The 15,900-nt window shown below is 38.8% G+C and overlaps 1 protein-coding gene across 1 annotated transcript in view; it reads left to right on the top strand.

Annotated features, from left to right (window-relative positions):
• PRUNE2 (prune homolog 2 with BCH domain) overlaps nucleotides 1–15,900 on the top strand; it is a 199,388-nt gene that overhangs the window by 88,788 nt on the left and 94,700 nt on the right. Inside the window, exon 4 of the mRNA XM_036261429.1 lies at nucleotides 14,641–14,799. Coding sequence (XP_036117322.1) covers nucleotides 14,641–14,799 — 159 coding nt within the window. The remainder of the gene's footprint in view (nucleotides 1–14,640; nucleotides 14,800–15,900) is intronic.

A 15,900-nucleotide genomic window follows, 5' to 3' on the forward strand; every position in this document is an offset into this window, starting at 1 on the left:
GCCCTTTAACTGAATCAAAATTTTTACTGAGAATGAGCTGTGTTTGCTCCCCAACCTGTTTATACCAGGCATACTAGTTAGCACACTTACACATTTAATAGAATAAAATGGGCGTAGGACAGTTATTTCTAAAATGAATGCTTTAGAAAGATGCAATGAAATGAAATGAAACATACTCTCAATGAAATATGCTCTCGAATTAGGGCAATCAATACAGCTGTAAGAAATGAGAGTGAATTGTAAAAAATGTGGGAGTCCGCATTCAGACTGTTTCACATGTCCAAGTTTTTATTCCATGTTAATGAAACTGAAATTAGAAATTCAAAAGAATACTGTTATGTATGATTTATGCACTGTGGGAAGCTCCTATAGACTCAGGCTTAAGAAATACTTTTAAAGGCCTTGGCCCTATATGAGGAGATTATAAATTGATGTGTAATTTTATGTTCAAATTAAAATAAAGTTGCTATCTCATTTTATAATACAAATTTTATTTTTAACAATTTTTCTTTTTTTAATACTCACCTGAGGAAATTTTTGCATTTATCTTAGAGCAGGAGGGAGAAAGAGAGAAAGAGAGAGAGAAAAACATCGATGTGAGAGAGACACATCAACTGGTTGCCACCCACATGACACCAACTGGGGCCAGGGACAAACTGCAACTGATATACCCAGTTTTTAATTAACCAACTTCTTGTCCTATCCTCTTGGCTAGTATAAAGAAAAACATACAACAGAAGGCTTCTGCTCTCTGGGTTTATTTATTTATTTACTTATTTTTTCTTTATTGATTTTAGAGAGAGAGGAAAGGAGAGGGAGAGAGAGATAGTAACATTGATGAGAGAGAACACTGATTGGCCGCCTCCTGCATGCCCCCCACTGGGGATCGAGACCATATCCGGGGCAAGTGACCTGACCGGGAATCAAACCAGCAACTTTTTGGTGCGTGGGTCGATGCTCAGCCACTGAGCCACATCAGCTGGGCTCTAGCTTTATTTTTATAGAATCAAGGGAAGTATAAGCAAGGAGTTTTTATTGCCTCATTGGAGTTCTTTTTCAGATTAGGAATTTGAAACCCAGAAAGGAAGAATATCTTGCTTTGGATGAAAGTGTCATTCTCAAAGTGTAGTTCCCAGACCAGCCATATCAATGTCACCTGGGAGCTTGCTAGAAATGACAATTCTCGACTGGCCCCAGACCTGCTGACTCAAAAACCCTGGTGGTGGGGCCCAGGTATGTTTCCAGAATCTAGGACAGCTAAGGTTTGAAGCCCATTGATTTACATGACCACAGTAAAAGCGCAACCTGAAGAAGAACCCGTTTCTTCAATTCATCTGGACCATTACACTATGGGGCTAATTTATTAGGCACTCTTGCTAAATCTGACAGTTCCTTCAATCAGGAATTTTAGAGCTTACATAATCGAAACACTGGGCTGCAACAAAAGAATCTTAGATAGAAATAGACTATCTAACATCCATAAGGTAAAAGGATAATCTCTAAATTGCACCTAAGGATGGATACTTTCTAATGATCGACTTGACAGAGAAAGGTACTGTTAACAAAGTTGTAGCTGTTGGTTCTGCTGCTGCCATCACAGGGGCTACCGCGGATGGAGGGCTGACTCTGGACTATGCATTGCATAGATTATCTCATTTTATAAAGTAGAAAATTATCTTCATTTTCCAGATAAAGGAACTGAAGCTTAGCATAATCAAGTAACTTGCGTAAAGGTGCAGAGATAACAGGGTGTGAGCTAGGATTTGAATCCTGGGCTATCAGATTTTAAACCCATGCTTTTAAGTACTACATTTTATTATGTCTCATTTGGAGGAAGTTATGGCCACTTAAAAAAAAAAAAGATGTGAACATATATTTTTAGAATTTGGTTTTCCCCAGTGACTATAAAAGTTCACTCACTGATTAGAGAATGGAAATGAGAATCACTGATGTAGAAACTGTGTCTACACAGCATGAATTGAAAATGTTCTTTTAATATCAATATGACACCGTTCTCCACCTTAGTCGCACATTAGAATAATAGCTGGAACTCTCTGAAAAATATTCAATGCCCAGGCCGCATTTTTAAGACAGTTAAATTAAAATCTCATGGGGTGGGGTTGAAGTATTTGTGAATATCTATAGTTTTCACTCCTTGTGTTATTCTAAGGTATAACCAGGGTTGAGAACTGGTAATGTAGGCTTACAGGTTCAGATAATTCAGGCTCAGACATGGACTTTGATGAATTTTTCCATGTAGCTCGTTTTTAGGCAAGGATGTTAGCCATTCACTGAGCACTTACAACTGCCCAGGCATGCTGCATTGCCTTCAGATATCTGCCATAGTTTAGGGTTACCATAATGAAGTTAAAGTAAGTATGCATGTCATTGTCAGGAATCCCAAATATAAAGTTTGGTGTTTCAAAATGCCCTCTTTACTTATAACTGACCCGAAATGATATAATTTATCTAGACTAACAAAGCTCTGGAAAATACCTAGAAAAACCTCATTTTCCTGACACAGGATGTAGATGTTTTAGTAAAATCCCGCCTCTTTCTTTTAAAGAATTCTGCTTTTTTTCTTTGTGTAAGAGAATTAAAAATGCTGTTTATTTTGTAAGCATTCCACTGTAAACTAAAAGACAATTGATGGAAATGTTAAATGTTTTACCAGCTTAGAAAATGGAAATATTTGACGTTGGTATCAAGTATTCGTGTACGTGCTCCCCACTCATTATTTTATTTTTTAGTTCTTCTACGTCTTAAACCACACAGAATTAATGATGTGTCTTGCTTTATGCTATAATATTTCTAAAAATGTTGAATATGATATGAATTAATTTTTAAGTTTGCAAGACTCTCCTACTATTATTCTCTAAAATGGTTCTTAGTTAGAGCTTCTTTGCTTCTCAGAAGACATTTGACAATATCTGGAGGCATATTTGACATTTACAACTAGGGAGGAGTGTGCCATCGGGATCTAGTGGGTCGAGGCCAGCAATGCAGCAAAACATCCTACCGCGCACCGGACATGCCCACAATGAAGGAGTACCCAGCCCACAACGTCAGTAGTGCCGAGGTTGAGAAACTCTGCTCTTCAGTCATTTCTTTTTAACCTGTTATGAATTCCAACTATTTTTTTTTCTGTATTTAGCCTGCTTAAAGCCTTTTTATAAATAGCTCTTGTATAAAATTGTTTTATATATGTATATATTTATATTTACATATACGACTCCTGTTCTGGCAGAGTTAGCTCAAATACTCTCCCATGTAAGAAAGGCCTGTAGATCACTTCTAGTTTGTATTCAGCACGTGTGAATGCCTCATATGTATGGTACAAAGAGCAATGAAAATTTGACAGTTGTGGTGGAGATCTGAGCCTCTGAAGGGGCCAAAAAGCGAATCCCCCACATTGAAAGAAGAAAGATTAAGAAGGTTTGGCCTCTTCTTCCTGGACTCATTAGATGGCACTATATATTGTTTTATTGATTAAGCATAATTTTCATTGTACAAGCTAAAATACTTTTATAGATTTGTTTTTTCATTCATCTTCATAATACCCCTCTTACCTGGGTGCAAACTGCCATTCAAATGAAAGTTTACCAAATTACTTCCCTGAGGTTATCTTTCCAAGCATCATGTCTCTTCCTATGACTGGGCTTTGGGAAATTATATGATGTGTGTGTAGGGGGTGTTAGTGTGTGTGCATATGCATGTGTGCTTGTGTGTGTGTGTGTGTGTGCACGTGTTAGTCCTCGGTGCTTGATATCTAGGGTGCACACCTATAGGTTTATCTGCTCAGCACCCCTCTTCTAGGAAATGACTCTTACCCATCACTCTTGTTATGACGTCTCCCATGTCTGTATTTTGTGGTGTTTCTAATCCACCTCAACTGCTTGCTGAGGAATTCATTCTCCAGGGTTTTTAAACTCAAGACCAGGAGGGAGTGGGTGTGACTAAGATGGAAAGGTCCACATTGGAACTGCAGCCACCCATGTTTCCCACCACCTGGAGAGCACTGGTTGGCTGCAGGAGAGGTGAATGAAGCCAGGAAAGGAGGGTGGGGAAGCCGGGTGGCCAGTACTACCCACCAGCCCCTGCCCTCCTCCCCGCGTGGCCCCCAGCTCTTCCTTTGCTTCTTCAACAATGCTCCCCAGATGCTTCTGACTTTCTTTCTCTTAGGCCAGTTTGAGTAACTCTTCCTGTGACTTGCAACCAAGAGAGTCACGACAACACAGTGTCCTTACCTGAAAATGAATTCCTTAAGCTCCCCACACACAGATTTCTCCAAATGAGGATAAAACCACAAACCCCAGAGTGTATCTGTTTTCAGGAGGGGGTTTCTGGTAATTAGCTTAGATTGCAACAAATGGCACACGCAGACTGTTGGCTCTGCGTGTGAGCGCTAAGATTGGTGTTTACCCTATTATATTCCAATTTAAGAATGTTATAAAGTTTATCAGTGAGCACATGGAAACTAGCAAGAACACATAGATGAGTGGTGAGAGGTGTGTGCCTTGATATATAGATTTTTTTAGACTTCAAAAAAAAAATTACTTTCATGGGGTTGATCGCAAAGGGGACACAACCGTACTCCCCACTTCAACTTCGTGATCGTTGGGTATTTTTAGCAAATGAGTTGTCAGCAGAAAGGCTTCATTAGACCCATCAGGATATCTGCCCATGAAGAACGAATCCCAAACTGTACTGGCAGTTTCCTTGAGCCAAAATGATGAAGCACCTCTGACAAGAGCCATATTGTGCTCCCCATGCGAGAAGCGGGAGGAACAAAAGAGACAGTGTGATCTTCATTTGGTCAGGTTAATATTGACACAGCTTAGAAAAATTGCAAGTGTGTGCGTACATGTACAGCAAGCACTCTGGAGACTCGGCTGCTGGTTTCCATAAATCAGACAGGAGTACCCAGAGAGGAAGGGAGGTCTCCTGCTTTCTTGAAATATAGTCCAAACAAGATGATTTATTTTTACAAAAGAATATAAATAAAGCCGTCCGTGTTCAGGCTCATGGTTCAAAATGAGCCAGTAGGGATGTTTTTAAACATCTATACACAATTATGGAAGTAATTTATCATTATTATTATTATTATTATTATTATTCGATAGCTAGAGTGTTGTTCAGGTTCTACCACTTCAAAAGTAAAACATGCCTAAGGAGATGGTTTTCCATTATTTGTGGGTCCTAAGTTATTCATTCTCATAAAGGAATCCTTATAAACATACATAAACAAAAGGGGGCCCTTAGGCAAATGAGTCTAGTCTTTTTCTCACTGAGTCCTTAAATCCATACTGTATGGAAAAGCTTTGATGGTGATGGGTCTGTCCTTAAATTAGGCAGAGCTAGTTAATGAGATGATGACTTATTTGTCTTTAATTGGTTGTGTACTTCCCCATGTGCAAGTGTTCAATCTACTATTAACTAGGGTGAGAGTCTGCTTAGGACCACTCTTGTATGAAGTACAGCACAGATAAGCATCTTTTCCTGGCCAACTCTACTGATGTAACAATGGTTCTCTAAGATGGAGATGGTGAGGCTGAGGCAGGACTTCAGAACACTTCATTTCAGGTTGATTGGAAACCAGCCCACTTCATTTCAAGAAGTCCTTAACTCAAGCCTGTGCTGTCAGGTGAATTCTCTCCCAATCCACTCTTCTTGTCTCTCTCTTCGTTAATAATATGGTTATAGGAGGTAATCGATATTTGTCCAAGACATGAAAACTATGACATTCAGTTTTCAATAAACATGTGCTTTCCCCTTCTATTCTTGAATTTCAGAACCCAAATCATGACCTTACAAAGTTGATTGCCTAAAAGACTCTTGGTTTCTCCTCTAATACTTAGGACATGCTTGACCTAAATTGAAGTATCTGCAGATTGATACTTAATTTTGTCTTTGATAGTTGTGCCTTTACAGGAAGACTTTGCTTGAAATGATGGTAATACGGTAGGCTTTTTCCATTAAAATGCCCTCTCTCAGGGAACACAATCACTTCCTTTGTCTCCCTGCCTCCTTCCTGCAATCCTAATTCCTGGTTTTCATTGGGCATTTGAGCAGAAGAAAAGTAATGTTGGAGGCATCCTTAGATGATGAGACTTTTACATACAAGAAGAACTGTGGTACAGGGAATTATGCCAGTTTCCTGCCTTTCCCCCCCCTGTATGTACATATGTGTCCAACCTTTTAAAAGTACATATTGCTGCAAGAAGATCCTATCATTATTTTTCAATTTTAGGTTTATACATATACAAGTTAATGGTCCGTCTGCATTTGTATTTTACAGAGTAGATGAGAAAGTAGACGTTGATCATAAAGCACGATAATGTTGGATCATCAAAAAAACTTAAGCAACACAGTATTATCATTTGTGAAAATCAAGGATGTGGCTGGCTTGTGTATAGTGACAAGGGAGGGTCAGTGCTAAACAGCAGTAAATGAAGTAGCTAACAACTGTTTTATTACATTAAAAATAAAATTAGTAATATCTTTGGGGTTAAAAATGTTCCCATTCAAGAATAACACAGAGGTTGGAACATCGGCTCTGCAGTCAGACTAACCTGGGTTTGAGTCTGTGTTTCACATGTATGAACTGTGTGAAATCAGTTCCTCACCCTCCCAAAGCCTCCGTTTTCTTAATGCAGAACAAAGATGATCCCATCAAGTCATCTTAAAGTTTAAATGAGATGATGCAAAGCACTTAACGGAGTGCTTAATGCAGAAGCAGGGCTTTATTAAATTAAGTTAGGCAATGTACTATTGGTTTAAATAAGAATTATACTGATATGTACATATATGTAACATTAATTTATATATTGTCATATTTTAATTCTATCACAGTCTTTTCACAAAAGGGCTTTTTCTTCAGCTCTAAAGAATGAGAACACACACTGTCTCATTCTATTTTCAAAATATGATGTATGATACAGTTTTAATAAACCCAGTGGAGTTTGTACTACTTAAATGCCTCAACTAGCTTATAAAAATAAGAACAATAGAGTTTTTTAAAAAATGACATCTGGTAAAAACATGGGAAATATCTTTGCTTACCAATTAAAGGGTGTACAAAAAAAACACCCCAGAATAAATAAAATCTCTTAATTTATGCATTTTGTGTTCTCATAAATCATTTTCTTGTCAGAATTATCTGACTTTATTATTGCTGAATATTTTAAACATCATAATGGAATTTTGGTAGCATAAATCATAAAGCTTTCAGTTAGAACACTTGTGTACATACCTCAGCATTTTTCTTATATCTTGATTAAAAAATAGTCTTCAGTCTAGAAATAAATTCATGCAGAGTATAAATGTCAAACTGTCCTCTTAAATTTCAGTAACTCAGCAGTCCATGCTGGCCATGGGGCTCACAAGGTGGTTGTGGATTGTCAACCTGTGTTTCTGAGACTCCCTCATCTCAAACATGGAGCTGTGCCAGCGTGTGTTTCGCTCGTGGTCATGGCTTTATCTACAGGCTTCGTCCCTGCAGATGGTACCTGCTCACTGGATTTTTCTATTTCCTGCAAGAAGAAAAATATTTCAGGCATAATAAATCTGGGAATAGCTTGTCCATGACATTAGAAAATAATTTGCTTCATTTAATAGAAGCCTCACTCAATATATTTCATGTGTAATTTGTAAGAGAGACAACTGTTTGGGATTATGCATGTGGCCCAGAATGCTGGACCTAAATGGAGTAAAACCCATAGAAGCTCATACGACACTGAGAGATGAAGCTGTGGAAGTGATGAAAAAGGCTCCATCCATGTGATTTAGCTGTAGGAAAAATCACTACATGTTTTTTGATGCTTTAAAAGCTGTTATGCCCTGGCCAGTTTGGCTCAGCGGTTAGAGCGTCGGCCTGCGGTCCGGAGAGACCCGGGTTCGGTTCCCGCTAAGGGCACGTACTTCAGTTGCAATTTGTCCCTGGCCCTGGTTGGTTGTGCGGGTGGCAGCCACTCGATGTGTCCCTTCACGTCGATGTTTCTCTCTCTCTTTCTCTTCCTCTCTCTCCCTCCCACTCTATCTGTACAAAAAATGGAAAAATATCCTCGGGTGAGGATTAAAAAAAAAAGCTGTTACATGTGCAGTGAAAAACAGAAGCTCATTCAATGAGTCTAACTTGGGATTAGGGATAAAGAATCTATTAATGAGATAAACATCGCCTTTCTGTATCCTACACCGTTTACCTTTGTGTAACATCCTCTGCCCTCTCACATCTAGCAATTTTCCATATAAATGACTTTAAAATGTGTGTGATTATTATTTGAAAGTTCACATATATTATAAATGATATAAGGCAAAAAATTCTAATATGAAAAACCAGTTCCCATACCAATAAATTGTAAAATACTTTCTATGAATCAGATTAATCCCATGAATCCTCAGAATGATCATTTGATAGCTTAAGAATTAGGAAAGGAAAGAGATCTACTGTTTATGTTCTACTCTATGCCAAGTACTAGGCAGGCTTTTTGATGTATGTTCTTAATTCTTATCCAAGTCCTATGATGGGAGGTTTTATGTCCTATGATGAGGAAAATTAAGGCTCAGAGAGGTGAAGCGACTCACTTCGGTAGTGCAGAGCCAGGGGTTAACTTCAGAGTTCAGCTGACTCCAAGCCCTTCGCTGGAAACCTTGGAGAGCTTCCTAAAGTAGTGAAGACACAGTCAGATTTCAGATGACCAAATGACCACATTATGACAACTTTATATCACAGTATCTTAATGTCCATTGTACATTATGTTTCACTATATATTATTTGAAGACAAACAGATGACATTCTAGTGTATATGATTGTAGAAAGTATTTTTGTCTTAATACTGTCAAGAGTGTTTTCTTCTGTCATTAAGTATTCTTTGATAGCATGATTTTTCATAGCCGCATAACATTCTTTTGTGTGACTTTTCCATAATTTAATCATTTATCTATTTTTGAACATTCAGGTTGTTTCTAAGTTTCAGTTACTAAAGTAATAATTCAGTGAATAGCATTTTCCACGACCCATTTTTGTGTATATCTGATTATTTATTTGGAATATATTTCCAAGTGTATGAGAGTGCTCATTTAGAAATATTTACCAATAATAGAAAAAAAGAAGATGAAATATTTTATTACCAAAGATTTCTTCATCAGTGACTTCATATATTTATTGACCATTTATATTTCAACCCTGAATTGTCTTTTATGTTCTACAACTATTTTTCTATTGCTATGTCTACTTTATTCTTTCATATATAAAATTATATCCTGATATCTAAGATTATATAATCTCAAATACATTAAGTCTTTCTCATCCTAGTTTTTTTTAAAAAGAAACAGCAAACAGAAAAAGACAAATACCATATGATTTCACTTTTCTGTGGAATCTAAAAAACAAAATCAATGAACAAACAAAGCAGAAGGACTTGTAGATACAGAGAACAGACCGATGGTTGCCAGATGGGAGGGGAGTTGGGGTCTGGGTGAAAAAAGTGGAGGTATTAAGAAGTACAAATTGGTAGTTACAAAATAATCACAGGAATGTAAAGTACAACATAGGAATGCAGTCAGTAATATTGTACTATGTACGGTGCCAGATGGGTACTACAGTTATTGGGGGGATCACTTCATAAGATATATAAGTGTCTAACCACTATGCTGTACACCTGGAACTAGTATAATATTGAATGTCAACTGTGATTTTTAAAAAAATGATTGCATTGAGAAATTTTTGAATGGGTTTTAAGCAGCAGAGTGTCATGATTCTATGTACATTTTGAAAAGCTCTCCCTTGGTGCTATGTGGAGAACTGGTCTGAGGGAGACCAGAGCAGCTGCAGGGAAACCAGCTACGGATCTGAGACTGAGGTCCGGGCGAGAGATGATGGTGACTGCAGCTATGGCAGAACAGTGATGGAGAAAAGTCTGAGAAGTGTTTGGACTTGAGCCATGTTTCAGAAGTAAAGTTGTCAGGATTTGCAGACAGATGAAGAATGAGCAAAGAATCAAGAATATTTGACTTGAGTAACTTTTACAGACGGTGGTGACATTTAATGATATAGAGCAAACTGGGGCAGAGGTAGGTTGTATTTTATTTGAAGTGCTTGTTAGACATTTACGTGGAAATTTCAAGTGGATAGACAAAGCTAGAGTTCAGGTGGATGTAGCTTTGGTCGTCAGGTCGTTTGAATGCCGTATGACTGGGTGAGAGCACCAGGGAGAGGGTGTAGATGAAGAGAAAGAAAAATTGGAACCAAAGCCTAGGGCAGTAACATTTAGAGGTTGACTAAGGAAAAGAAACCAGCACAGGTGTCTGAGGAGCAGCCAGTGAGATGGGGAAAAAGCAAGGAGAATGTGATGTCAGGTGTGAAGAAAGTAAGAGTTTCAAGAAGGAGAGAGGCTAGACCTTGTGGAATTCTTTGGAGAAGTCAAATAGAGTAAAAACAGGAAAGTCATCTTTGATTTGCAGCCTAGAAGTGACTGGTACTTTGGAGAACAGCAGTTTAAGTAAAATGATGGGGGCAGAAACCTAACAGGAGGGATTCAGGAAACAATGGGAGATTAGAATATACAGGGTGAACAAAAGTAGGTTGTTAATAATAATAATAAATAATAATACAGTAATAAATCATTGTAACTCTTCTTTTGCCCACCCTGTATACACCATACACAGGAATAAACTCAAAATAAATAAAAGACTTAAATGTAACTCATGAATCCATAAAAATTCTAGAAGAAAATGCAGGCAACAAAATCTCAGACAACATATGCAGTAGAATTTTTACTGATACAACACCTAAGGCAAGAGAAACAAAGGAAAAAATGAACACATGGGATGACATCAAACTAAAAAGCTTCTGCACAGCAAAAGAAACAACCAACAAAACGGAAAGGGGTTAATTTCCAAAATATATAGAGTGCTCATACAGCTCAACAAAAGAACCCAATTAAAAAATGGGCAGAGGACCTAAATAGACACCTCTCCAAAAAGGACATACAAATGGCCAGGAGACATATCACTAATTATCAATGTCACTAATTATCAGAGAGATGCAAATTAAAACAACTATGAGAACCTAAATAGACACCTCTCCAAAAAGGACATACAAATGGCCAAGAGACATATCACTAATGATCAATGTCACTAATTATCAGAGAGATGCAAATTAAAACAACTATGAGGTATCACCTCACACCTGTCAGAATGACTGCCACCAACAAATCACCAAACAACAAGTGTTGGCGAGGGTGTGGAGAAAAGGGGACTCTAGTACACTGCTGGTGGGAATGCAAACTGGTGCAGCCACTGTGGAAAACAGTATGGTGTTACTTCAAAATGTTAAAAATTGAACTGCCATTTGACCCAGTGATCCCACTTCTAGGAATATGCCCTAAGAAACCTGAAACACCAATCAGAAAGAATATATGTACCCCTATGTTTATAGCAGCACTGTTTACAATAGCTAAAATCTGGAAACAATCCAAGTATCCATCAGTAGATGAGTGGATTAAAAAGCTGTGCTACATGTACACAATGGAGTACTATGCAGCTGTAAGAAAGAAAGATCTCTTATCCTTTGAGATAGCATGGAAGGACCTGGAGAGTATTATGTTAAGCAAAACAATCCAAGTAGAGAAAGACAAATATCACATGATCTCACTTATTTGTGGAATATAATAAACTAAACAAACTGTTGAACAAAATTAACCCAGAGACATAGAGGTGGGGTACAGACTGACAAGCCTCAGAGGAAGGGGGTTGGGAGGGAAGAGATAAACCACAGAACTTACATGCATGTATGCATGACCAATTAACATAGACAACAAAGCTGGGGATGGGGTAGGGGGGGAAGGAGGATGTCAATGGGGGAAAAATTAGAAACATCTGTAATAAAAACAAATTTTTTTTAAAAAGTGGGTTTTTCTCTCTTAAGGAATATTCACATTTAAGTATGCAAATGTTCACAAGGCAGTATTCAGATCACTTTTATTTCATGTGATGCACTAATACTATCAGCATATAGCATCCAAACTAAATTTTTCAGAGTTATGGAGTGAGAGCTAAATAGGAGAGAATGGAAATGTTCACTGCATTTGTCCACACACTTTCAACCACAAATACAGTAAATCTGTTGGACACTATCACTACTGCGTTCTCAGTTACTGTACTGGTAAAAGTAGAGCCCCGTCATTTCTGTTCCCTGCTCTTTGTCATTGTGATCATCAACCTCTTTTTAGGGACTCGAGATCTACACCTTAACTTTTTGTCAGGAAATAACAAGGCCTTTCCCTCCCCACATTTCCAGGCCTTCCTACTCATTCCAAAACCATGACTTACTAATGCAAAAGGATTCATAACCTCTAAAATGGTTAATGATCAAATCTTTGGACCCATGAGTGACAGAGGACTGTGACAGGAAGCAATTCCCATCCTTCTTAACTGATGGGAATAGTCTGGGTTGCTGCTGGTCAATTCCCAGCTGTAATGTGCTAGTCAAGGAACTTCCTAAATTCCGTGCAGCCATCTCAGGCTGGGGTCGCACTTCAAATGTGGAAGGTTGTATGGTGGGTGCAGGGATGGTAAATTAAAGTAGAATCCCTTTAGTTTCTAAATCTTCGGCAAAACTGAGTTGGAGCTATGTATGTATATGTATATAATTTTAACTTAAGGTAGGGGAAGCATTTTGGAGACATTCGAGCAGATTAACAAATAGTATTTGTATACATGTAACTAAAACAGTAATTTATCAGGTAGATGGCAAATGAGGGGAATGAAACGCCACCCTGTGTCTACAGTTGGGTTGTGTTGATGATGAAGTGCTGTTTATTCAGGGCCAGCTCAGCTTGGCAGCAACCTGAGAGCCATGGTAGCACATGGCTCCCTGTGTAGCTAGAAGACAATAATAAATTATCTCCTATGCAAACAGCACCAGCATAAAAGCAGAACAGACAGCCTCTGCCTCCCGGATTCCTGAAGAGTCTCATTCCCTTGTCGGATTTGGTTTTAAATGGGAAACTCGTGACAGTATCCTAAAGCCAGTAAAATGGAATCTGATTTGGACAATTTTATTAGGGTAGGTAGGACCTAGTTGTTGACGATTGCTGTTTGGGGGTTCCCGTGAAACTTAAGTATTTTGTTTCTATAACATGCTCAAGTGACTCACATAAATCTGTGTTTTATCAATACTTCATCTGATCCTGTGGTATTCAGGGCCACCCAGAGGAAAACTAGCAGGATGTTATTCAAGGGTGTTTGAGCCTAATAATCACTTGAGGTACATAATGAAATACAGATTCTTGACCTAATCCTCAACCTGCGAAATGAGAAGCTGCAAAGCAGCCCAGAAATTCACACTCCAGGGTGATCTTTATGATGAGCATGGTGTGAGGAACGAGGATCTGAGGGTGTGAGTCAGGAGGCCCGTGACAGCACTGAGTAACGCGAAGGACTGCTTCATAGGAAAACACAGCACACAGCAGACGCCGCCCTGGAGCAGTGCTGCTCGGATTTCCATGTGCATTCAAATCACCTGGGATTTGTAGAAAAAGCAGATTCCACTTCAGTAGGTCTGGGACATGGCCTGAGACTCTGCCACTGGACTCAAAGCCAGCAAGATCCTAGAACTGTCATTTTAACACAGAAGAATCCCAAGAGATTGGAGCTCGGCCAACATTTTGGAGAAGCCGGTGTTCCCCTAGCTTGGCTCTGAGCAACGCTGATTCTGCCGAATCCGAATCTTGTGCTCAGATACCAGTAAAATCTGCTCGCTCTCGTTTGAGTGACCCAGTGGTAGTGTCATGATAATTTTATTACATGTAAAACTCTCTTAGAAGAGAGCGTCTTCTCTCAGGAGTTTATAAATGTATTTGGGGGTTTTAGGTACAAAATTTTAAAATATTTTGGAAAAAAAGATCGTAGGGCTCCTTGTGCGAAGCCTTCAGTCACTGGAGATAAAATTTAGGTAGTTCCTGTCCATTCTTGTTTTCCTTTGGAACCATAAGTTATTTTACTATTCATAATGGCAAAAAGCTCAGTATTGAGGTTCTTGATGGATAAAGCCAATGATTATTTGAAATGCATGTGTATAACATGACGTCTGATTTTTTTTTTAAGTTTATTCCAAATATCTACAGCTGTTATGGGTGAATTAATGTTTTAAGTATCTATTTTAAATTTAGTGGTTTTTATTACATAGCACAATACACTGTCAGTTGGTTGATTATATATGGTGATCATATATATGCCATATATATACTGTGATAGAGGATTGTGTGGCAAAGGTTGATTTTGTACATGTGTCTGGTCATTCAACAGACATTTATTGAGCAACTAATATATGCCAGGCATTGGTCTTCATTGTGTTTCTTTAAGAAAAAGAAACAGCCATGCCAACAAGTGGTTCTTAGACAAACTGTTCTTGATAACAATGGCAAAGACGCCTTCCTTTCTTGCTTTAGGAAAACAAACAAGCAAGGTACATCTTAAGCCATCTCATGAACATTTCCAGACTTCCTCCAAGTGTCTATACCACTTGCATCTAATAATATATCTGTGTCATAATACATTGTGAGACTGGAAAAGTTTGTGGCAAACTTCCAAAAGCTGCGCAGTCTGACACTGATATCGGATTGCCTGTTGTTGTTTCAGAACCTCATGTTTCACAGCAGTATCACCAGTGATTTGAAAGCATTTACAGACAAGTTTGGTTTTGACGTCCTCATCCTCTTGGCCAGCTACCTGTCGGAGGAGCAGCAGCCAAGGCGACAGATTGCTGTGTACTCCGAGAACCTGGAGCTGTGCAGTCAGGTAAGGAGCTCCTCCAACCCTGGCCCGTGTTCACCGCATCCTGACCGGCTTGCTCTCAGAACACGTGGTGGAAGATGGGAGTGGATGGTGGCATAAAGAAAATGTCCCAGGAGATAAAGTCCTAGAGTTCAAGTTTTTAGAAATGTTGGGGGTATTTTGTTCATTGGGCCTTTTAAAAGAGCCCTATAACCGTTTCTCTTCTAGAATGAATCCCTAGAGAGAAAGAGAAAGAGATCATAGATTTCTTACCCACACAAGGGCCAGTTCTCCTTTGGGTACTGTTTTCTTAGTCCCTATATGAATTCCTCTTTGGTGACTAGTGTTGAGTAACTGGTGATCTGAGGCTTTAATCAAAGTTAGTCTCCAGGTACTAAGATTCTAACTTGGTAATCAGTTGGACCCTCTTGGTAGAGAGCTGAATCTTTTAACCCAAGGCTACGAAAATTATATAAAGTGTAGAAAAAATTAATCAAAATACCAAACCAGATGTATTTAGTAAGTAACATGAGAGCATACACGATTCACTATAATATAGACAGCATGGCCTAGAATGGTTTCATTAATCGGGCTTTCCTCATTAACGGTTCAGACACCTCCTGCATCCACACGTGGCCAGGGGCACAGTGCTCCCTTCTTCTCTACAACCTCACTTTCTGTTCCCCAAGAGATCCAGCTCGACTTTCTTGACATATGACTATAAAATACCTGTGTGCTTTCTCATGTCCACATATGAAAGAGGCCCCTTGGAGGGCCAGAGTGGACATGGGGAGAAATGAACACATTCAAGAAGAAATTTTGAACTTCTCGCAGATAAGATTTGGTGATAGGTTCATTTCATGAAGTCAGGGAGAGAAGAAGTCAAGGTTCCTTTCTGACTTTTCTTTCATTTGTGACAGAATGGAGGACCAGGCTGGAAGGGGCCCCAGGGCAAGTGCCAGGAAGTAGAGTAGAACATCCTGGAGTTGGTTGAGTACGGATGGAATGTGAGATGCCTTTGCATAGTCAGAGGACACATGTCACACAGGCAACTGGGTATATTGGAAAATGTAGTTCAGGAAAAACATCAGAATTAGAGCTTCATCTCTCATTAACCATGACCTG

The sequence above is a fragment of the Molossus molossus genome, unplaced genomic scaffold (genome assembly GCF_014108415.1).
Source record: "Molossus molossus isolate mMolMol1 unplaced genomic scaffold, mMolMol1.p scaffold_m16_p_14, whole genome shotgun sequence".
In the NCBI taxonomy this organism is placed as follows: Eukaryota; Metazoa; Chordata; class Mammalia; order Chiroptera; family Molossidae; genus Molossus; species Molossus molossus.